We start from the raw sequence: 24,182 nt of genomic DNA on the forward strand, positions 1-24,182 counted from the left end.
AAGTATCCTAGTCCAAGAAAACAGGATTTTCTGCCTTGGAAGAGACTTGAGAGCCCAGCCTATGAGGAACATTAAAAACTAAATTTCACTTTCCCCAAATGTCCAGGGGGCTGGAGGGAACTTCGTAAAGTGCAAATCTGCCCGTGAAAATGCTGTTGAGTCTGGCCTGTGATTCCCGCTGCCTCAGAGCACAGCTGCCCTGGCTCAGCTCCACCAACCCCAGGGCCCCAGACCTCCTCTCCCCTTACTCCCTCCCTATGCTAGTCCCAAACAAGCCTGAGGACTTCAAGCTCCGGTCTTTCTCACACCATACCCTCTCACCCTTCAGCTCTGCGATGCCTCCTCTGAGTACCGGACAGAGGGAGTCTCCCTGGCTCCAGGCACCCAGGTCCATCACTGTCTCCAGCACTGAGACCCTCTGGTGTGAACAACTCTCAGTGTCACCAGCACAGCCACGGGGAGGGGACCTGGGGTGGTGGCCTTCAGCAGCCTCTCAGTCGTCAACCAGGCCCCCGGGGACCCACTGTCACTCTCAGGAATCATGGTTAAAGAGGTTAAATCATGGTTAAAGATCATGCCATGAGGCCAGATACTTCTGTTCAACACATTCCAGCCTCAGCAACCCAGGCCAAGACAGAGGGAGCCACCAGCCAGATGCTCCATAATTCACCGATTCCAACAGTAATGACAACAGCTGTCTTATGGGTGCCAGGCCCCATGCCAGACTTTCATGCATCATCTCTTTAAATGCTCACAAAAACTCTATGCAGTACTTTTATTTTTTACTACTACTATTATTACTGATTAACCATCGTAATAAAATGCTTTCCATGCACAGCAAAATCACTATGACAATAATCAGCAAAGTAAATTCCTTCTACTTGAATGTCACTCTAATCATACTAGAAAAAGTCACATCCACATCACCTCATTTTTATCCCAAAAACAACCCTGGGAGGAGGGTGGCAGAACAGAGGGCCCCACCTCCCTCATAAGGAAGCTGAGGTTCAGGGAGGGGGCAAGGTCCTGGTTGGGCAGTGGTGGCTACAGAACCGGGGGACATTCTCCTGGCTCCCTTAAATTAAAAGACACGTACTCCTTGGAAGGAAAGCTGTGACAAACCTAGGCAGCGTAATAAAAAGCAGAGCCATCACTTTGCTGACAAAGGTCCTTGTAGTCAAAGCTACGGTTTTTCCAGTAGTCATGCCCAGATGTGAGAGTCAGCCCATAAAGAAGGCTGAGCGCCAAAGAATCAATGCTTTCGAACTGTAGTGCTAGAGAAGACTCTTGAGAGTCCTTTGGACAGCAAGGAAATCAAACCAATCAATCCTAAAGGAAATCAACTCTGAATATTCATTAGAAGGACTGATGCTGAAGCTCTAATACTTTGGCCACCTGATACAAACGGTCGACTCACTGGAAAAGATCCTGATACTGGGAAAAATTGAAGGCAGAAGAAGAGGGCAACAGAGGATAAGACGGTTGGATGGCATCACTGACTCAATGGACATGAATTTGAGCAAACTAGGAGATAGTGAAGGACAGGGCAGCCTGGCATGCTGCAGTCCATGGGGTTGCAAAGAGTTGGACACGACTGAGCAACTGAACAACTCCTGGCTCCCTATCCAGATGCAATCTGACAGCAGACAGGCCCTGCATCAGCCCCTCCACTTTCTGCATCACCTGGGGCCTCGGAGTGACCCCTCCCAGCCATCCACTGTCCCTTGCAGGCTAGGTGGGTCTAGGCCTGCCTGTCTCAGCTCCAGTTCAGACCAGACACTGACCTTGGGCCGCTTCCACCTAACGGTGGGCCCTGGGCTGCCCTTATAGTAGAGCGAGTCGTCAGTAGCGGGGAAGTTGGGGTCCTCGAAGAGCACCTTCCTGCGCAGACAGGCCCGTTTCAGGGCCGAGTAGTTCTGGTCCTCGTAGGGCTTCACGCAGGAGAACATGGTGGATGCTGCCTCGGGAGGCGAGGCCAAGACGGGGCAGCAGAGGGCAGCTCCCAGGCACCTGGAAGAACAGAAGATCAGAAGGTCATCACTTCCTGAGAACTCGAGGCCCGCGGGACCCTGAAGGAGGAGGTCCCCAAGTACTCCCTCCCCACCGCCCTGGGAAGTGGGTATCTTCATCCCCATTGTCTGAGCCAGAATTGAGGCTCAGAGAGGGGGAGAGACCTACCCGAGGTACAAGTAGAGCAGGAAGAGGAATGACTGGCCTGACTCCACAGCCTGAATTTCCTTATTTGTGATGCTCAGTGGTGATGCCAGGCCCACAGGCCAACGGGGTGCAAACACAATGGCGATCAGGGCTGCCTGGACGCACCCATGTCCTCCCTTTATTTGTTCCACCAGTCTTTCTAGACCTCCCGGGCAGAGTTGGACTAGTGGTGATCCAGCAGCCCCCTGGCTGATGTCACACCCCCAGGAAGTGTTAGTCGCTCAGTCGTGTGTGATTCTTTGCGACCCCATGAACTGTAGCCTGCAGGACCCTCTGTCCATGCAATTCTCCAAGCAAGAACACTGGAGTAGGTTACCATTTCCTTCTCCAGGAGGTCTTCCTGATCCAGGGATCGAACATGGGTCTCCTACATTGACAGGCAGATTCTTTACGTCTGAGCCACCAGGGAAGCCCCCAGAGTCACGAGATCATCTCTCTCCTGTGTGGAAAACCCTCGGCCCAGGAGACCCCTTCAGCCGTCAATCAGTCATTTCGCCTCCTCCCTCCAGGGCTCTGCCTTCTTAACCGCACTTCCGGAATCAAGGTTTCCAGTCCCGCAGGGAGCACTCTCCTTAATCCTGGTGACCTTGCCTCCCCTGAGGACCCTCAACCTCACTTTGTGACCTGCCAATTCCAAAGCCAGATTCTCCCACACAGCCTCCCAGACCCTGGAGCACCTCACACATCTGAACAGTCAGTCTCCCCTTCCTGGAATTGGAGGGTATCTAGCACTGGTCCTGACCCATCTCCCTCTCTGACCTCCCCTCCCCCTCAAAGAAAGTGTTGAGTCGCTCAGTCGTGTCTGACTCTTTGCAACCCCATGGACCATAGCCAGGCTCTTCTGTCCATGGAATTCTCCAGGCAAGAATACTGGAGTGGGTTGCCATGCCCTCCTCCAGGGGATCTTTCCAACCCAGGGATTGGACTTGGGCCTCCTGCATTGCAGGCAGATTCTTTACTGTCTGAGCCACCATGGAAGCCCCCTCCGGGGGTTCCCTAAGGGCTACACCGAGCCCAGGGCTACACCACGCTCACCTCCCCTGGCTGATGACCCTGATATCCCTGTGTTCAGCTTAGACCCCTCACCTAGCCCCTGCCCCAGATGAGGACCAGTGGGTCCATTTCTTACGAGGGCCAAATCCCACAGCAGAATCTGGGCTTGAGTCCACACGTGGCCCCAACGCAGAGGATGCTGCACCACGAGCATCCTCCCCTCAGCGCCCGCCGTCCAGCACCCTAAACTCGCAGCCGTGTGCTGACCGAACGCAGGAGACACAGACTGGGCTGAGGTGGCCAGGAAAGGGCTCCGGGCGGGGAGGGGGCAGCAGCAAGTGCCCTGCCAGATGCTGGGACAGCCTGGCACCCGACAGACAATCCCATCTCCGCCCGTGTACCTCAGACCCCATCTGGCAGCCCCACGCCCCCGGGAACCTACTCACCCTGGGGCCTGCTCAGGGCAGCACCATCAGCCCCACTCCCCAAAGACACAGGCCCTGGCTTCCCAGCACAGCTGAGGGAAACCGAGGCAAGGTAGGCTTCTAGGGCAGACGTGAGTTCGAGAGCAAGACTGATGTGGGTGTCAGTCCCAGCTGTACCCTTCGCCCGCCGTAAGACCTTGAACAAGCCACTCAGCTTCTCTGATTCCCCATTTTCTCACCTCCATATTAGGAACAATATTGCTTCAGTAACTGGAAGATGCCAGTATAATTGACCAAAGGCTGAAGAGACTGCTTAGCAGGCCAGAGAGAAGAAGAAGGAGAAGTAGAGAAGCCCCCTTGCATTTCAGGAGAGACCCTTGTTTCTCTGGCACCTGCCATGTGCAAACCACCCGGCTAGAGGTCTACCTTTAGGATCCGCAGGGCAGGCCTTTCACTGTTACCATCTTTCAGAAAAGAGAACTGAGGCTTAGTGCAGGGAGGCGACGTGCCCAAGTTCCATGGCAGAGTCTGGACTTGGACCCATATCCTCTGACTTTGGAGCCTCCACCTTGGCCTGGTGACCCCAAAGTGCAGGAGAAAAGGGGGTGAGTGCTGGGCCAGGCAGAGCTCACCCCACACACACCCTGGCTGAGCCAGGCCCACGGGAAGCGAAAGATGAGGGGATTCAATGGAGAGGAGAGACAGGAAAGGAAGGAGGTGAGACTGGGCAGTGAGCGTGGACACGGGTGGACAGGGAGGGCAGGGCTGACGGTCCCTGCCTGCCGATGGTCAAGAGCTGGCTCAAAAAGAGCTGACTCGTCCTCTGCTCTGGACCCGTAGCCACTTCATCTTCTGCCCATACATCATGCAGGGCCCACTTGTCCCACTGCTGTGTGACCTCAGGCCAACCCCTCACCCTCTCTGGCCATCCCCCTACCGGGAAGGCCAATAACCCTGCCCCTTCTCACCCACCCTCCCAGCGTCAGAGGCCTAAAGGAAAGAGACGTGAGCCTGGAGAGCCAGCCCCAGAGCTCTGGCACACAGCCACCAGGAGCGCCATTAGCATCCCAGTTTCCGGTAGGACCGGCTCAGGAAGCAATTTAAGCTGCAAGAATTAGATCAAAGAAGCTGAAAACAGGAGGAGCCCAGAAATCAGCTCCAGCAATTCCAGGGTTCAGAGCCCAGAGAACCCAGGGAGGAGGAGCGAGCTGGCCGAGGTCACACAGCCGGGCCAGTGGAGAGTGAGGGTTCTGGCCACCCTCCAGGCCTCGCAGCGGCCAACATGCTGGGAAGGTTTGCTCCTGGGGATAGAAGGGAGGTGCAGGCCGAGAGGGGGAAAGCTCGGCCGGGCCCAGGGCCAGGAGATCAGGGGCCAGGCCTGGCTGGCGGAGGGTCTGACCCAGTTTCAGCCATCTCTCCAGCCTCACCCCTGCCCGCCAGGCTGACCCTGGCCTCCTTAAGCCAGCCTCTCTGGCCCTGGCCTCTGCACAGGCTGCACTTCCCGCCGACTGCCCTCCTGCCCCCTTCACCTGCCCCAAGGTCACCTCCCACTCTAACCGCTGGGTCAACACCCCGAGCCTCTGAGCTTTGCTCTCTCCCTGGAGTTCCAGGCATAACCACTGATGGCACAGATGATCCAGCCACCAGGAAAACGAGCTTCCAAACCCCGGCCTCTTCTCTCGGGGCCTCAGCCGGGGTCACATCCTGTCTTCTGCACCATTACCTTGTGTTGGAGGCACTAACAGGACAGCCCGAGCCTCCCAGCTGCCCCCCAGCCTGCCCTCAGTTCCCTCTGCCTCTGCCCCTGCCCTTCTCCCGGCTCCCTGTTCCCCAATTCCCCACCTGGGGCCTAAGTTCCCACAAGCTCCTCGCAGACCACTCGGGGCCGTTGGACACACTCTTCCATCCACACAGGCACACCTGAAGAGCTCCTGGTCACCTGTCAAGACTTAGCCCAAGTACCTCCCACCTGCCTGACAGTATTCCTCCTTCCACCTCTGCAGTCCTGGGACCCCCCTCCCCCCGTGACAGCACCTGCTGTTTACCCCATCTGCACATGACTTATCTGCCTCCTAGCCTGCAGCCCTCCAGGACACAACCCACGTCCAGCTCCTCTCTGTGTCCCTAACACCCAACCTTAGGGAGCAGGTTCAGTGAATTTGGGCAGAATGGGCCAAGACAGGTGTTGCAGGAGGAATTCCTTCGCGGATGGGAGAAACAGGTTCAAAGAGGGGCCAGGACTCCCAAGGGAGATCAGTTTGCCACATCAGAGCTGCACGAACTCTAGGTCTCCTGAAGGGCAGGGTTCACCCCTTTTCACTAGATGGGGCCTCTCTCTCTCCCCCTCCTGCTCCTGACTGTCCAGGGAAGATATGGCTAAAGCCCTGGTGTTCTCAGCTGGTGTCCCTAAACTGTGAGACCTGCACAAGCCATGTCGCCTCTCTGGTCTTCACGGCCCTTGTCTGGGAGGAAGAGATAACGCGCCAAGGCCTCCTTGTCTGGGAGGATCAAATGAGATAGGGCCGCATGAAACAGGAACAGCACTTTCTGTCCGCTGTGTCTGTGCCCCTAGGGGTGTCAGCTCGGCTGTCTGAGGCTCTTCTACAACGTGCCTCCCCAGACAGGAAGGCCACGACAGTTCAGGGTTCCTGTCCCCACGGAACGTCATGGTCTAGTGCAGTCCAGAGACAGAGGCAGAACAGAATATGTGTCATTTCAGAGGTTCCAGCAAGAGGGACACAAAGAGGGCTTCACAAGGCCTGAGTCCAGAAGTCAGCTGTGCTTCGGGAAAGAAAGGCCACTCCAGCCAGAGGGAACAGCTCAAGCGAAGTCTCAGGGCAGAGAAGTACCAGGCAACTCAGAGGCAGCCTGGCACATTGGGGTCCTGTGGACGGAGACCGGGGGCGCTGACCTGGGTCAGAACAAGCGCACAGGAGCACCTGCCAGGGAGCTCAGAGAACCCAGCCTTCCAGTGGGTCAGTCGGACCTGAGTTTGAACCCCAGCTGCACGGCTTGGCGCTGTGTATCCTTGGGGCAAGCTGCTAAGCCCTCTGAGCCGCTGCTATCCATCCTTCCTGGTTCCAGTGTCTGGGGTGGCATCTGCCCTACAGGAGCTCCGTCTAGCTTCACCTTGGAAACCGTGTGTACTACCTTCCGGGAGGGCTGGCCAGCTCTGCTGTCCCTGGACCTGCGGGCGGTGGTGGGGGCAGGCCAGCGGTACACGGGCAGAGTAAGGGCTCAGCTTGCAGCAGGCCTCACGGAGCCAGCTGGGGGCGGGGGACCCAATACCACTGAGCCTGCCCTGGACAGCTCAGCCACTGCAGCCAGGGGGAAAACACGAGAGAGTTTTAGTCTCATTTTTCAGATGAGGACATCAAGGAGCATGTACAAAACCTGCAGCCCGTCAGCTGGACCCCAAGCCTCCAACTTTTCCCCAAGCGCACTCTGGCTTAGCACTGGGATCATTTTAGGGGGCGCTCTAAAATGCTTTGTGCTGTGCTGAGTCGCTCAATTGTGTCTGACTCTTTGAGACCCCATGGACTGCAGCCCCCAGGCTCCTCTATCCATGAGATTCTCCAGGCAAGAATTCCGTGGAGTGGGTTGCCATTCCCTCCTCCAGGGGGATCTTCCCAACCCAGGGATCGAGCCCAGTCTCCCGCACTGCAGGCAGATTCTTGACTATCTGAACCACCAGGGAAGCCCATGCGGCAATAGCTGTCAGTAAGAAAGTTATTCCCTGCAAGGAGAACTCAGCTTGGTCTGGCGAATCTTGACTCCCTCACAGCCCTTGCCCATTAACTTAACAAAAGAGGAGCCTGACCCAGGCTCAGAGCAACAGCACCTGGCTGGAACTGAATGGATTTTTTTTTGTTGTTGTTTTAATTTACTTTTTAAGATCCTTCCAGTTACCCTGTATTTATGGAGAGTAATACTGACTTTCTGTTTACAGTAAACACATGGTTTCCTTTAAAAAGTGTCAAGGAAGAAGGAAATTGATTTCAAGAAATCTAAGTTCCCGGTGGTGTAGGTGGGAACGAGACTGCATTCCAGAGCTGTGTGGCAGGGGAAAGTCACACTACCTCTCTGAGCCGTGGGGCTTCCTCTGAGAGCTGGGATAACAGAGCCAGCGCTCAGAGGGCCGAGGCCATCTGGAGAAGAGCAAGCTGGAGGACCCACAGTCATGGTTAACAAGACCTTTCACAAAGCTCTAGTAACCGACACAGTGTGGGGCTGGCACAGGGTAGACAAACACACCAAGGGAACAGACTAGAAAGTTCATCTGATTTTGACAAAAGGTGACATCACAGTGCCTTAGTGAAAGGATGATCTTTTCAACTCACGGTGCTCAGTCAACTAGCTATCCTTGTGGAAAAGCTTCATTGTGACCCCAACCTCACACCATACACAAAAGCAATTTCACACAGACTGCAAATCTGACTGAAAGGTAAAACAACAAAGCTTTTTGAAGAAAACATTAGAAAAAGCATATCCAAATGGTCAACAGACAAAAAGGAAAGTGCTCGACTTCACTAATCATTAAGGAAATACAAATTAAAAGCACAGTGAGATACCATTATACCCTGATCAGGACGGCTGCAGGAAGAGACATACATACACTCTCTCTCTCCCAAGTCCAGCTCTTCCACATTGGTGGTGGGAGTATCAACTGGTAAAACCACTTTGCAAAACCGTTTGACCGTATTAATTAAGGCTGAACAAAGGCATGCTTAATCACTCAGTGATTCTACTCATAAGTATACACTGAGCAGAAACACGTGCACATATTCACCAACAACAAAAAAATAAATACAAGAATGTTTAGCGCAGAAGTATTTCTTACAGCTGAAAATTAGAAACAACTCAAATGCCTATCACCAGAAAGGATGAATGTGGTGCTTAATGGAATATTACACACAGTGAAAATGGGCAGATTATTAAGCAATGCTGTGATTCCACTGATGGAAAATTGGAAAGCAGCCCTAAGTCACCTATGGTGAGTATAAGGCAGGATGGCGGCTGTCTTTAGGGGTAGTGACTGGAAGGGGTAAGAGGGGACTTCTGGGATTCCAGTAACACTGCTCCTTGATCTGGGTGGTGGCCATGTGGAAGGGTCACAGAGCTCTATGTCTATGACTTATGCATCGTTCTGTAGGTCAGCTGTGATTTAATAAAAATCATAAACAGAAAAAAAAATCATAAACAGAAAAAGTCAGTGTAATATCCCAGGAAAAAGGGCTCGCTGAATCTAGTGACCCCGATCTCACCAGTTCTGGGTCCCTCGCAGCCCAGCCTGACAGACTGGACATTACATATGTGTAGGGTCCCGCCTGGCACCCAAGATGACCCAGGGGGTCTGGAGAAGGGAAAGAGCCCAAGGTGGGTCACAGTCCTGGCCTCTGGCCTTTCATGCACAGGCTGTGACCTCCTGTGAGCCTCCTTCTCCGTCTCACAGGTCACTTGTGGCTTTGACCCTTGAAGTGCTCAACCCTAAGAGAGGACCCACAAGGTGGGGGTGGCAGCCCCACACCCCACTGGGCACAAACTCCAAAGCTCCCTCTCTGAGAAGGGAGCACCAGCCGGCCAGGCACCAGGCTCGGGAGCTGCTCTGGGCCCTGAGGGCAGGCAGGGCGCTCGGGGAAGGAACTCAGCTGAGGCAGAGCCGCAGTGGGGCTGCGGGAGGAGACCACAGGCGAGGCTGCCCAGGATCCAGTCAGAGGTCCTGGAAGGGGATCGGGCTTCATCCCAAGCTGACGGAGAGCTGGGAAGGGTGCTGAGCAGGGGAGGGACTTGAGATCCACCTGCTGCCACACAGAGAATGCACTGCGGAAGGACGAGACCAGGGTGGAAAAACCAGAAAGCAGGTCAGAGAGCTTGTGTGCTCACGTGTGATGACAGCAGACACATTCCAGAGCTGGGTGGGAGGCAGACCAACCCCTCCTTGGGGGCCAGCCAGCTGTGGGAGCAAAAGGAAGACCACAAGAGGGCTCGCTGTGGGGGGGGGGGGTCCCTCCTCTGGGTCCCCATCCCCACATTCCTCTGTGGGTGCCCATGCTGCAGCATGGCTCGGCAGAACGGGAGTGATCCAGGGGCCAGCTGAAGGAGCCAAGGATGCCCGACAGGCAAAGCACATCTACCCTTCCTCAACCTCCCACCACAGCCCACGCCAGGCCACAGAGCCCCTGCTCCTTTGCCATATGACCAGGGAAGGGCCAAAGAGCTGCGTCTTAGAATTCAGGGAACAGTCAATGAATGTTCTCATCTTCACTGGTGTACCTCTGGGCTGGTCCTGAGCTCACAGGAGGGGATCAGACCCCCCAAGTAGTCCAGTCCCCAGGAAGAGGGGTACAGGGGACAGACGCAGACCAAGACTAGGGGAGGGAAGGATGGTGGTGGTCTCTTCAAGATGGAACTGGACAGAGCAGGGCTGGAAGGCTAGGCAGGGATGGGCAGGGGAGAGGGACAGGATGCACTCCAGGTGGAGGGAGGGCAGAAGAGCCCCAGGTAACAGCCAGAAGGTGGGGGGCAGGGTGGAAGCAGATCTTGGAGTGGGGAAAGCTAGCAGGACTGGCTCTGCAGGAAATGGGCTTTCACTGGAGAAGTCAAGGGGGCATGGAGGAGAGATACTGAGGGTCAGATGCTGAAGCAGTAATGTGAGCCAGGGAGAGCCTCTTGGGAGCCAGGGTGGGAAAGGCCAGCGGCCAAGGAGGGGGCCAGGAGCCCCAGAGCCTGGTGACTGCCTGACTCTTTGTACGGATTGCATTTTATCAACTGTTTATGCTCATTTATCCGACAGCCACTCCTGTTCCCCTTCTGCCCCACAAGCCACCATCAACACATCCCTCCGTCCTACTGTGGTTGTACTTGGCCTCCAGGACCATCTCCCTCCCTTCACACGGGCCGGGCCGAGGGACAATGGCAGGGCAGCGGGGAGAGTGCAGGAGGAGGGTGAGCCGGGCTCCGGCAGCAGAGCCGGGGGGCCAGGTTCCATGAGTCACTCCAGCCAAGGTTAGCTGAGCAGGCGGCATCGTGGCTGGGAAATCCTGTCTTTCTTCTCCACTGCCCTCCCCTTATCGTGTCTTTGTCTAATCCAGTCTCCACCCAGCTGCAGTGATCTTTCTAATACATAAACCAAATGCCCTGTGCTAAGGATGAGGGGGCCTGGAGGGCAGGGCCAGGCATGCTGTGGGTGCAGAGCCTCTGCCCTGGTCCTGGGGGACAGTGATCCTGGGGCACTGACATCCTCTGCAGTGTATCTGGGGGGAAAGTCAGCCTCGGGGCCGGCTCGCTGTGTGGCTCTGGCTGAGCCCCTGGGCCTCTGACCCTGGTCGGTCCCACTGAGACCCGGGTGTTGTGCAGACGGGGCTGGGACACCTCGGCAAGCAGGTGAGATCCAGCCGGATCTGCCGGGCGTGGGCAGGGCCAGGACGAGCTGGAAACATTCCTGGGCAGCAGGCGAGTCAAGGTTCAGCCTCTGGCAGGGCAAGCAGCTGGTTTGGGCGCTGAAAGTCACTGGGTCTGAAACCCAGGCCACCACCACATCCTGGTGAGAAGATGCCGAGGAGGGGTGGGGGGTGGGGGTTGGTGCAGCTGAGCACCTGCGCTGCTGCCCTTCTCTGCTCTACTGGGGAGAGGGGGTGGAGTGGGGGGACCCCTGGGGCTGCAGATCACAGGTGCTGCCCACTCGGCACAAGGGTAACAACCTGACAATAATGAGACTTGATCGGGTCACTGAAGCTGCCTCAGCTCTCCTGCACTGTGAGACCTCAGGCCAGCCCCTGCCCTCTCTGGCCTGCAGGCTCTCACTGTTGAATGGTGGAGAGGGGGACGCTTCTTGCTTTTCTCCCATGAGCCATGTTGTTTGTCACCAGAACGGCCTCTTTTCCTGCTTCCTGCACAGGCAGTCTCTGCCCCTAGCACCACCTGCCTCCAAAGCTCAAGGCTAGAAACCTGGCAGGGATGGTGCCCATCTCTCAAACTGGGAAACTGAGGCTCAATTCCTGCATCAAGCTCTTGCACACCCTCAGAAATGAGCTCTACTCTTCCCATCACACAGATGAGCTCTGAGATGGAAGAGATGCATTCAGGACAGTCAGGGGCCCATCTCATGCCAGAGCTCTGCTTTGCCTGGCCCAGCACCCCCTCCCTCAAACAAAGACAGTGACCCACTCATCACTGTCAGCTGCACGCCCCCATTCAGCCTTCACACATCTGCTCTGCTCCTGGCAAGGCGGCACTGAGGAGTCAGGGCTCAGTCCGGGAGGTCAGCCTGGTGGAGGACAGTGATCCTAGCACCGGGTGGAGAGAGCTCTCTAACAGGACAGTGATTCATTCAGATAGGGCAGGAAAGCCTCACGGAGGAGGCAGCATCAAAGCAGGAGTTCCAAGGCTGCAATTTTTCCAGACACAAGTAGAAGGTTTGGAGGAAGATGGAACCTTCTGGGAGGAGACAACCATTTAGGCAAGGCTGGAGAACAGGGCGTGGGGGAAAAGAAGAAAGAAGGGGCTTGCAGGCCACACTGCCACGGCAGGGTCATGGGGGCCCTGAAAGGCCAGCGAGGGTTCAGTAAGTGAGCTGGACTGCTGGACAGTTTACAAGACGGTTGGATGGTAAGGAGGCAGGCAGGGAGACCAGGCTACAGAAACGGCCCCCAGAGCATGGTCTTGGCTGGAGAGACCAAGTGGAGACCCAATACTGCGGCAGGGTCCACAGCACACAGCCAGGCACTCTCTGGGAGGCTGGCTGCGAGTCCTTCCTTGGAGGCACCAGGAGGCTCCCCACCTCCCAGATGACAAACTCATCCCCTTCTGGGGCGAGGAACCTGTTGGCAGCACCTCTGGGCTCCATGTTCTGCTCTGCCCCATGTCACATTTCCCCCCAAGGCAGCCTTGAAGGCAATGTCAGCGCCTCCTCCTCCCTGGGCCCAAGGGGAGAAGCAGAGACTCAGAACGTCCCATCCGCACGCTCATCCTCAGATGGGGAGACAGAGGCCCAGGAGGAGCACAGCGGTTACCTTCCTTGTGCCTCAGGGCTCTGCCTCATCTGTAAAAGGCAGTCTCCTGCTCTCTGGCCCAACCTGACCCGACTCTGGCTCCCCTCACCCCTCTCTCCTGTAGGCAGGATTTAGCCCCAATCGGGCTTGATGCACTCATCTGCAAAATGGGCCTCCCAGCCTGGCCCTCCCCAGTGATGGTGGGGATCAAGTGACCCTACATGACACTAGAGTTAGTGAATCAATGTCTGAGATGCACTCCTCCCTGGAAGGGGCTTCCCAGGGGGTGTCAGCGGTAAAGAACCCACCTGCCGATGCAGGAGATGTTAGAGACACAGGCTTGATCCCTGGGTCAGGAAGCTCCCCTGGAGGAGGGCATGGCAACCCACACCAGGGTTCCTGCCTGGAGAATCCCATGAACCGAGGAGCCTGGGGGCTATAGTCCATAGGGTCATACAGAGTCGGACACGACTGAAGCGACTCAGCACGCATGCAAGCATGCTGGAAGGCTTAACCTGCTGGCATGTTAAGGACCCCGGGATGGGGTCTGGTCACTGGGGTAAACCATGGGGACACACCAGCACACTGCCCCAGAGGTGCCGCAGCCCAGGCTCTGCCAGCCGAAGCCTCTAGGATGAGGGGGTGACAGACACTGAGGGTGACCCCCTGGGGGAAGCCACTGGCTGTGGGGTGCCCAGGAGGGGGATCTCTGAGAATAGGACCTGCAATGACACTGCAGGTGTCTCCTGTGGTAGGGTGAATGATGGGTCCCCCAAACACCGACTCCATAATCCCTGTAACCTTTATATGGTTACTTTATATGTTACTTTATATGGCAAAAAAGATTTTGCAGATGTGATTAAAGAACTTGAGATGGAGAGATTATCCTGGATTATCTGGAGAGATCCTAAATGTAATCACAGGTGTCCTTAAGAAGAGGGCAGAGGCAGATTTGACTCCAAAAGAGGAAAAGGCAATGGGACTAGGGAAGTAGAGAGATGGAGTGACGGGGTCATGAGGAACATGGACACCCACAAGGAACAGAGGCGGCCCTGGGGCCTCCAGAAGGAACTAGCCTGACCCATTGACTTCAGCCCATAAGACTCTTTTCAGACCTTTGACCTCCAAAACAGTAAGAGAATAAATCTGTGTGGTTTTAAGCCACTGTGTGTGTGTGTGTGTGTGTGTGAGAGAGAGAGAGAGAGAGAGACTCGGTCATGTCCGACTCCTTGCAACCCCACAGACTGTAACCCACCAGGCTCCTCTGTCTATGGGGTTTTCCAGGCAAAAATATTGGATTGCCAGTATTGTTGCCATTTCCTACTCCATTTAAGCCACTAAACTTGTGTTAATTTATTACGGCAGCAACAGGCTATGAATACGATGAATACTGTTCCTGTAGGTATGCAGCCTCATACCTCTCTCCTGCTCCAGGAACTGGGTGAGTGAGGATGAAGCTGTTACTCCTTGAACTGCTCCCATGGAAAACAAAGTCACCCCAAACTTCAGTGTCAGTTACTATTATTAGTAACAACCAGTTGATTGCCACCACCTCGCCCTCTTGGCAGAAGTACCCAGCAGGGGGCTCTGAGGCTGGGGCTGGCTGATGAGGCCAACAGACTCTGCCTTTTGTCCATCAGGATGCAAGGTCCTGAGGTCATCGGGGCACACGCTGACAGTGCTGGCCAGCTGGGTACCCAGGGATGGGCTTGGTCTGCTCCGGCCACCAGCCCCCTTGTCCCAGAGCTGACCACAGCCACCGCTGCGGCAGAAAACCACAGTCCACACCCACAGGCCACCATGCCTCAGCCTGTGGCACCCTCCCTCACACCCGCAGCCCCGGGAAAGCCAGAGCCCCTGGAAACACAGCCCTGAGCAATTAGAACAGGGAGCAGGAACTCAGGCCATTACAGGCAAGCAAATGCTCACATTGCGCAATTTCCTACCTCCAAGCCTGAAGGCTGGCTTCCTAAAACATCCTGGATTAGAACCCCAAAGGGACTTGGCCCATTTTGCCGTTAGCGAGCAGGGAAAGGCAAGGCCTGAGGCCAAAGCAAGTGAGGCAATCCCAGAGCCTCACCATCAACCCAGGGAGGAGGAGATGCTGCAGAGTGGGGGGGTCCTGAAGATAAGGCCTGGGCCGGGGGGGGGGAGGCTATTGCCACTCAAGGAATGTTTTGAGTAGAAAGGGAAGGCATGAAGGGGCAGAGAGGTCTCCGGAGGGGCTAGAGGAGAGGAGTGGAGGGGTTTTTAAAGGCACTCAGAACACTAGAGTACACGGGAGGGAGGGGGCGAGGAGGGCAGAGGAAGGCCGGGGAGAGGTCAGAAGACCAGCAGCAGACAGATCTCCTGCCTGGCCCCAGACAGCGAGCCCACCCACGGGAGCAGGTTGAGGGCCACAGTTTCCAACCACGGAAGCCAGGAGGGGCTTCCTCTTTCCTTTCACCCTTCTCCCAAAGTCGGCCCCTCCTTCCTCTGGGCTGTTCCTCCCCCAGGGAAGAAAGGACTAAGTGATGCGGTTAGTTATTATTAGTTATAATGACGACTAAACACCATGTACTTTGTAAAGCACTTTCAGTGATACAAATTAACTTCATCATCAACCCCTGAATCCCTATGTTTAGGCAGTATTTATCCCCATTTCACAGATGAAGAAACTGAGCCTCTCAGGGGAAGTTCCCTGCCTCAAGGTCACGTGCAGAGTTAGTCTCAGCTCAGAGGAAGTTTGACACAGTGTCAGGCCCTGCAGGTAGGAGAGGTCATGGAGGTTTTGCAGGGTTTGCAGCGCCCATTGGGGGCTTCAAGAGGGTCTCCCAATCAGGGACCAGAGCTCCAGGACTGTCCCGGGAGCCTGCAGGGAAGTCAAGGCCAGACGCAGCCCCGGTCTGGGATCAGTGTCCTGGACGTCATCCCCCCTCCCCTCAAAACCCACAGGCCTCTCACATCTCATCAACTTCCCCAAACCTGCTCTATCCCCAGTGGTGTCCCCAACTCAGAAAGGGCTCCCCCAGAAACCCTTCCCCATGCTCCACCCCTCTCCCATGGGAAGCCCTATCAGATCCCACCCCCCCCTTGGGTGCCAAGCCAAGTCTGGGTGGGGAGCTGGGAAAGGGAGAGGCAAGGGGAAAGAGAAGGGGGCTTCTCCTTGCTCTGGCCCTGGAGGCTCACTGGCCTCCAGAGCAACTCACCCACCACAGAGCCACACATCTGATGATCTAATGCCCTTTTTTGTCATTGTTCAGTCCCTAAATCGTGTCTGACTCTTTGGGACCCCATCCACTGCGGCAGGCCAGGCTTCACTGTCATTCTTGCCCCTACCCTTGGACCACATGCAGTTGCATGCTTGCAGGCCCTAACCCATCTATTCCCAGGCCTGCAGTGCCCTGCGCTTTCTTTTCTGCTTGGTGAACTTTTCATCCTTCAGCACCCAGCACTGTTGTATCCTTCACAGTGAAACCTTGCCCAGCTCCTGGGCAGGGGCTGGCTCCCAGCACTGGGTGCAACTCTGGGCAGGGGCTTCTGGGTTTGACCCATCCGCTTCATCAGTCAGAAGAGAGGTTCCTCAGGCTAATGACCCCGCCTAAACACCTCGATGTCCTGGCTCCCGGCTCTGGCCTGAAGCAGCAACAGCTGGGTCCACCCTGCCCCGCCCTCAGCAGGGAAAGCAGCCAGGTCTCCCCACCCCCACCCCGGGACTCCAGACTGCAGCAAAGGCCAGGCCAGAAGACCCTGGGTAGAAGGGTCTCAATCCTTGCAGCAGAACAATAGTTCCCTCAGGAGTCCTCACACATGTATGGGTAGGCTGAACTCCTCTCTCAAACTCCCTCTCTTCCAGGAAGTCTGCCCAGATTTCTCCCTCCCCAGAATCCTAAAAATAATTGCCCTGGCACTTCTCTTTAGCTGCTGGTGTAGGGAAAGGATTCTGATTTGAGAGCAAGGCCAACTCAGGTACAAAATTCTGGTTTAGCAGTCCTGATAGCAAGAGTAGCTCACTCCACCCTCTGAGCCCCACTCTCCTCAGCCCTGTGGGGTCTGGGTTGACTCCCACCACAGGAAGTGAAGCCTGGAGAGAACTTGGCACCTGTTAATCATACGTCCTGCTTCACCTCTGGAACCCTGGTGGGCCTCCTCAGACCCCAACTCTGAAGGAGGGGGGCATGATCCGAGAAGCGCAAGACCCATTCTCCCCCAGTTCTCCCTGCCTCCCCGGCCCCCGCACACACACACCCAAGCCCTGCAGCCCAGGAAAAAGGCCCCTATTCAACCTGGCAAGAGGGGCAGGAAGGGAATCGGCTTTGGCCTTGCCCCTTTTCCCAAGCCGCCAGAGACGGGGGATGGGGTGGCACCCGGGAAGGGTAGTCGAATTGAAAGGGTGGAGGTCTGGGAAGGGACAGGAAAGGGGAATTCTGAGGAAGAGGAGGGGAAGAGCCCGTCAAGCCACGGGAGCTACCCCCCTAGCGGGTCTGAACTAGGAAAACAGCTCGGGAACACCCGGGTGCAGCGGGAAGACGCCCCTCGCCGCGGGTGGGGGTGGGGAGAGCCCCGGGGGCCGGGGCGGATCCAGGCGGTCCCCGCCCCCCCGGGGCCTCAAAGCCAGCCCTCACCTCCTCCCCGCGGCGGGATGTGCACCCCCACACCCACCGATTCGTGCTCACAGGGCACGCGCTGCCCTGCAATGCACCCGCACACACACACCCCCGAAACACACATGAACACCCGCGCGCTCGCACACACCTCCCTCTGCTCAGCGTCTCCTACCTGCCGCGCCGCCGCGGGTCCAGCGGATTCGGGGATGCAGCGCTCGGCGCCGGCACCGGAACAGAGGCTGGGCCTCCCCACCTTAGTGGCCTCCGGCTCCGGCCGGCGATCGGCTGGGGCTGGCCTGGGGCGGGGGCTCGAGCTAGGACTCCCCGGGCGGCCCGCCCCGCCCCGCGGCCTCCGCCCAGCTGGGGACGGGGGCGTGGTTTCCAGCGGGGCTGGAGGGACAGGATTGATGCGCATGCGAACTGGTGCGAGCACCGAAGCCACCCGGGCGTGAGGTGGCTGCGGAGTTCCCGCTGGAAAGTGGGAGAGAATCTGGGGGCCCGCGCGGCTCAGCCCGACCCCCGACCGCTTGATCGGGCCCGTGTTCTCTCGTCCCTTCCTCCCAACATCTCCAGGAGTCCCCCAGGGCCCAGCCGAGGCTGGCACTGAGGCAGGGGGCTGGGAAAAGAAGGACACGAAGAAACGAGCACCCATCTCTTCCCGATCTCCGTGTGTGTGTGTGTGTGTGTGACTCAGTCGTGTCCCACCTCTTTCGACCTCATAGACTGTAGCCCGCCGGGCTCCTCTGTCCATGTGATTCTCCAGGCAAGACTACTGGAGTGGTTTCCTCCTCCAGGGGATCTTCCAGACCCAGGTGTCCAACCTGGGTCTCCTGCATTGCAGGCAGATTTTCCCCTGCTGGGAGCCACCAGGAAAGTGCCTTTTCTTGTCCATATCCATTCCCAAAATTCAGGATGGAGGAGCCAGACCCAGACCCCTGGGGGCGCAAAGAGGGCCTTTGTCAAATGGGGAAAGCTGGTTCCAGACCCATATCGAGTATTTATTTACTTGTGCAATGTATGGGAGGACAGAAGGAGGGGCATATTTCCCAAATAAGATAGAGAAGGTTTGTGAGTGACCAGTCCTGGCACACAGTAGGGGTTCTGACATGGCAGGACGGATGTGTTTATTATGCTCATCGGAGGCCTAGGTCAGCCAACTTCGAAGATGGAGAAGTTCAGACCCACCATCTCTCCCTCCTAAGTTCCCCTCCACACTAAGTCATTTCAGTCGTGTAGGACTCTATGCGACTCTATGGACTGTAGCCCGCCAGGCTCCTGGTCCATGCATCTCCAGGCAAGAGTACGTGAATGGGTTACCATTTCCTTCTCCAGGGGATCTCCCCGACCCAGGGCTAGAACCTGCATCTCTTACATCTACCTGCATTGGCAGGCGGGTCCTTTACCACTAGCACCACCTGGAAAGCCCAGTGATCCCAGTCTTGGGTAATGTCATCTACCTCTAAGTCACTCTGACTAACCCAGTCTCTTCATAGCCTCTGTCCCAGGCCTCCCAGACACCCCCCACCCCCCACCCCCAGGTGTAGCTCCAGTCCTTTACAGAGACTTGCAAATATGTAGCCACGACCCAGTGCCCACAGAACAATGGTCCAAGGCTGTGCCTTTGGCTGACTGTCCCAGGCAGACCCCACGGCACTGCCCCTGCCCTGGGATGCAGCCAGGCTCTCAGTGTTCCTCTCAAGGGCTCCCAGCTTCCCTGCACTCAGACCTCGTCTAGTGGGGATCTGCACAGTCTGAAAGGCTCTTCCTTGCCTCTGTACCTGGCACATCTTGGTATCAGGCTTGGCTCTAAGGCCTTGTCTCCACCACAAAGCCCTACCCCTTTCTTCAGCATCCCCACCTGGCCACTTGTGTCTCTTCCAGAGCCCTAAACTCATGCTGCCTCTCTGGGGTTGGTGGTGGAGTCTGCAGGCAGATGAGGTTGAGGCTTATTCTAGGAAAGACAGTACTGCTGGGTGAAGCCAGGGAGCTCTGGTCTCGGGTCCTCACTCTGCCAGTTACTCGCTGTGTGATCCAAACAAGTCCACTATTCTTTCAGAGCCTCATTTTTCTGTCTGGAAAATGGGTTTCTAGCAGAAGTGAGTGATGATCAGGTATAGGTTAGTGGTGAGCACCCTCATGTAGAATGTTGAGCAGCCCTGCCTCTGGGCTGGGCAACTCCCACATGTTCATAGTGAAGCTGGGGTCCTGGCTGAGAAAATGTGGCTGCTTCAGCCCTCACAAGGGTAGAGTTCACAAGATGCTTAGCCACCCTTTATGTATTTCAGAGTGTGAGAGCCACAACACTCTGAAATACAAAGTTTCGTGGTGGTTGCAAGAATATGTTCTGGACTCACCACCTGGGTTCATGTTAGCTGTGTGATCTTGGACAAGTGACCCACACTCTCTGTGTCCCAGTCACCTCACCTAGAAAATGATGATAGTAGCACCACACCACGGGGTTGTTGTGGGGATTAAATGGACTGAGTCACATAAAGCACCTAGAGCGGGCCCTGGCTGAGAGTTAGTGTTCAGCAGGGCTTAGCAGATACCATTTTCATCTAGCCCAAACCCCTCGTTTTGTGACGACACTGGGTCCCCAGGAGCAGAGACATGTACACATGGCTACTCAGAAGCCCAGCCATCCTAGGATGTTAGAACTGGAAGGACCCACCCCAGAGCCCATCTCTGGCAGCTCCCACCTTCTCTAGCAGATGAGGAAAAAGACCTAGAGGGGGACAGTGACCTGTCCAGGGCACCCAGTCTGGTGGAGTGGGAGAGGCATCAGCCTTGCCCTTGTTGGGGGTTGGGAGGGAGGTTTCCAGACAAGCCAGGAAGAGCCTGATCTCCCCAAAAAAGAGGGGGGAAGGGGTGGAGCTCTGATGATGCTCTGGCTCCAGGTCCCTGCTGCTTGGCTGTTATAAGCTGATTCACCAAGTGGTGCCATCACGGGGCCTGCGGTGTAGGCGCTTTTCCCATTTAATTCTCACAACCACCCTTGGCAGGAGCTCTCATTAGCCCCATTTTACAGATGACAGAACTGAGCCTCAGGGAGATGCCCCAGTCCAACAATTAGGAAATGGCAGACCTGGGATCCTATTTACCCTGTCTGACTCCACTCTTGCGCCCTTCCCCTCCTCCTCTCTCCCTCTCTTCCTCTTCACCTCTGATGACTCTTTGACTGGCTGCCCCACCTCTGCTACACCCTCCTGTAAATGGGTGCTCATTCCCTCACAAGGCAGCCCTTTCTACTTCTCTTGAGAGAGTCTCTGTCACCCAGAGCTGAGCTAGTTCCATCCTCCTAGTTCTGCAGGACTTCATAGCCTCCTCCCCACCAGAGCCCTGGAGAGAAACTTTTGTGCGGCAGGACAGCAGACCCCAATCTTCACTGCTCCTCTATGTAACAGAGTTTCCCAAGTGAAATTCTTCTTCCATATTAATATTTATTTAGCTGTGCCAGGTCTTATCTGCTGCATGCTGGATCTTCGACCTTCATTGCAGGATGCGTGGTGTTTTAGTTGCGATGTGAGGGATCTAGTTCCCTGACCAGGGGTTGAACCCAGGCCACCTGCATTAGGAGGGTGAAATCTTAGCCACTGAACCACCAGGAAAGTCCCCCAAGTGAAATTCTTATAAACAGTAATTTCTTTTAAAGATACCATGGGCTTCCCTGATGGCTCAGACGGTAAAGAATCTGCCTGCAATGTGGGAGATTCAGGTTCAATTCCTGGGTCAGGAAGATCCTTTGGAGACAGGAATGACTAGCCACTCCAGTATTCTTGCCTGGAGAATTCCATGAACAGAGGAGCCTGGCGGGCTACCGCCCATTGGGTCGCAAAGAGTCAGACACAACTGAACAACTAACATTTTTACTTTCACCTGCTGGCAAGGGGAATGGCTCAATACCGGAGCTTGGTGTTTTGGGGTGGAATACTCAAGTGATCTCATTAACCAGTTCCCCTACGCCCATCTAGCCAAGGGGATGGGATCTCAAGGGAGAGGAGTGGAGCTGGACACACAGAACTTTTCAGGACACAAAGAACTAACGGTATTCTCCTGAGAGCTCAGGAAATGGGAGAGCCATGTTGAACTCAAGGGGAGAGCAGACACCATGGAAAACAGGGATATGAAAGACAAACATGAACTCTGAATTGCTCTCAATTCCATGCTACTCTGAAACACTACTTATATTTTGTTAGTATCCTGGATAGTCTTAGGAGCCAGCCAAAACCAAGTGGGATTGATTCCAGGAATATGAAGGTGGTTTAACATTAGGAAATCCATTAATAGAATATGTTTGCTAGGATTGCCGTAACAAACTACCACAAACTGGGCAACTTAAACACAGAAATTTATTGTTTCACAGATCTGGAGGCTAGATGTCCAAGAGCAGTGTGTCATCAGAGCTGGGTCCCTCTGAGGGTTGTGAAGGAGAATCTGCCCTGTGCCTTTCTCCTTAGCTTCAGGTGGTTTGCTGGCAATCTTTGACATCCCTTGGCTTATAACACAACACCATGATCTACACCTTTGTGTTCACATGTGTTCTCCCTGTGGATCTGTCTATCTTGTGTCCAAATTTCCCATTTATAAGGAAGGACACTGGTCATGTCGGATTAGGGTCTACCTAATGAATTCATTTTAATTTGGTCACCACTGATAAGACCCTATTTCCAAATTTCATTATGAGGCGCTAGGAGTTAGACTTCAACTTCTTTTGCGGTGGACACAATTCAACCCATAACAAGCATGCACCATACTAATGAACCTAAGGGGAAAATAATGATTTGGGGGGCGGGAGGCGTGCTCTGTAGTTGTGGCATTCAGGCATAGTTGCCCCGTGGCATGTGGGACCTTAACTCTCCAACCGGGGATCAAACCCATGGTGATCCACTCCCTGCAGTGGAAGCATGGAGTCTTAGCCACTGGAACACCAGGGAAGTCCGATGATTTTTTTCTATAGATGCCAAGACCGTCTTTAACAAAATTCAATACCAATTCATAATAAAATCTCTCAGTGAAATAGGAAGGGATAGAGGGATATGTTCTCAACATGGTAAAATGTAGCCCTGAAGCCAACATCTTATTTAACCAAGAAACACTGGAAGATCAGAAACAAGGCAAGAATATACTGTCTACACCACTATGCTACATTGTACCAGAGGTATTAGCCAATACAACTAGACAAAATAAATCAATTTAAGATCTAAGACTGAGTAAAGAAGAGAAAAAATATATATCTATTTGCAGATCATATAATGTTATACTTGAAAAAAAAAAAAAACCCAGAGAAGCAATGACAGAACTAATTCAAATAGTAACAGAGTTCGCTGAAAGAGCAGGATACAAAATCAAAATACAAAATTCAATGGCCTTTATATAAACAAACATCAACAGAGGTCATAAAGGTGGAGGAAAGCCTTTTTACAATAAAAGAAAATTAAATGCTTAGGAACAAATTTAACAAGAAATGCATAAAAATACATGAGGAAAATTTTAAAACCTTCTGAAAGACACTAAGAACAAATGGAAAGACATCTCCTATTCTTGGAAAGGATAAGTCAATATTACAAAGATGTCAGTTCTCCCTAAGTTAATTTGTAAATTCAATACAATCCAAATAACAATACCAGCCAGCTGTTTTATGAAGATATATGAGTTGAAAAGTCCATCTGGAAAGATAAACATGCACGAATAGGTAGGAAAACACTGGAAAAGAAAAACTATGAGCAGGAAGTAGCTTTAGCAGAGATTAAAAAAGTGAAAGCTTCTGTCAATAGAAATGGGTGGCACTGGTACATGAATAGACAAATTGCAATAGACCAGAAATTTAGAAATAGACAAATACATCTTTACCCTAGTGATCTGAGATGCCATCTTTGATACACTCTAAAAATGGACTTTGTTATAAATGATACTGGGACAATGGGGTAGCCATTTGGAAAAAGATAAAATTAAGTCCATATGTCACACCCAGCAAAAGAATAAACAACATGGATTAGGGCTCTAAGTGTAAAAACTAAAATGACACAAAGACCAGAAGAAAACATGGGGGACTTCCTCTTTAACTCTGATATTGGGTAAGGCTTTCTAACTATGACTCAAAACTCAGAGGATGTAAAGAAAAGACCAATAAATTTGACTTTGTGAAAATTTATCCCTGGTGGCTCAGACAGTAAAGAAGATGCCTGCAATGCAGGAGACCTGCGTTCAAGCTCTGGGTTGGGAAAATTCCCTGGAGAAGGGAATGGCTACTCCAGTAGTCTTGCCTGGAGAATTCCATGGACAGAAGAGCCTGGCGGGCTCCAGCCTATGCGGTTGCAAAGAGTCGGACATGACACATGAAAATTTAAAAACTTTGTGTGACACATAAAGTCCCCAGATAACCGACAAACTGAAGGAAAATGTTCTCAACGTGATACCACAAAGGGCAGATATCCCTAACATACAAGTAACTCTTAAAAACTGGAAACAAAACTAAACAATCCAGTAATAAATAAGGTAAAGGCATGAATAGACAGTTTACCAGAAAAGATGTAAAAATGGTCCCCAAACATATGGGGCAAAATGCTCAAGGACGCAATTAGAGAAAGGCAACTGAATACAACACTGACTAGGTACCATTTCTCACCTATTCAGACTGGGAAAAAATCACAACACATTCTGCTGTCCAGGATGAGGGGAAACAGGTGCTGGAATACATTGCTGATGGGAATGCAAATCGGTGCAATTCTCTCTAGGAAAATTTGGCAATACCTAATGAAATTAAATACATGCTCACCCTTGAACCCAGCAACTTCACTTCTAGGAATTTATCCTGAAGTTAGACCTCCAACAATGTGAAAATACCTATGCAAAAGGTTTTTCACTGAAGCACTACTTCTTAATTGCAAAATACTGGGAACAATATGGGCTTCCCTGGTGGCTCAGTGGTGAAGACTCTACCTGCCAGTGCAGGAGACGAGGCTTGATCCCTG

The 24,182-nt window shown here is 54.0% G+C and overlaps 1 protein-coding gene across 1 annotated transcript in view; it reads right to left on the bottom strand.

Moving 5' to 3' along the window:
• Positions 1–17,558, bottom strand: part of CAPN5 (calpain 5) — a 56,320-nt gene extending 38,762 nt beyond the window's left edge. The window contains exons 1-2 of the mRNA XM_065944923.1: positions 17,384–17,558; positions 1,785–2,010 (exon numbers count right to left, since the gene is read on the bottom strand). Coding sequence (XP_065800995.1) covers positions 1,785–1,949 — 165 coding nt within the window. The 5' untranslated portion in view covers positions 1,950–2,010; positions 17,384–17,558. The remainder of the gene's footprint in view (positions 1–1,784; positions 2,011–17,383) is intronic.
• Between the last annotated feature and the right edge of the window lie 6,624 nt (positions 17,559–24,182).

This window comes from Muntiacus reevesi, chromosome 9 (assembly GCF_963930625.1).
Source record: "Muntiacus reevesi chromosome 9, mMunRee1.1, whole genome shotgun sequence".
Classification (NCBI taxonomy): Eukaryota; Metazoa; Chordata; class Mammalia; order Artiodactyla; family Cervidae; genus Muntiacus; species Muntiacus reevesi.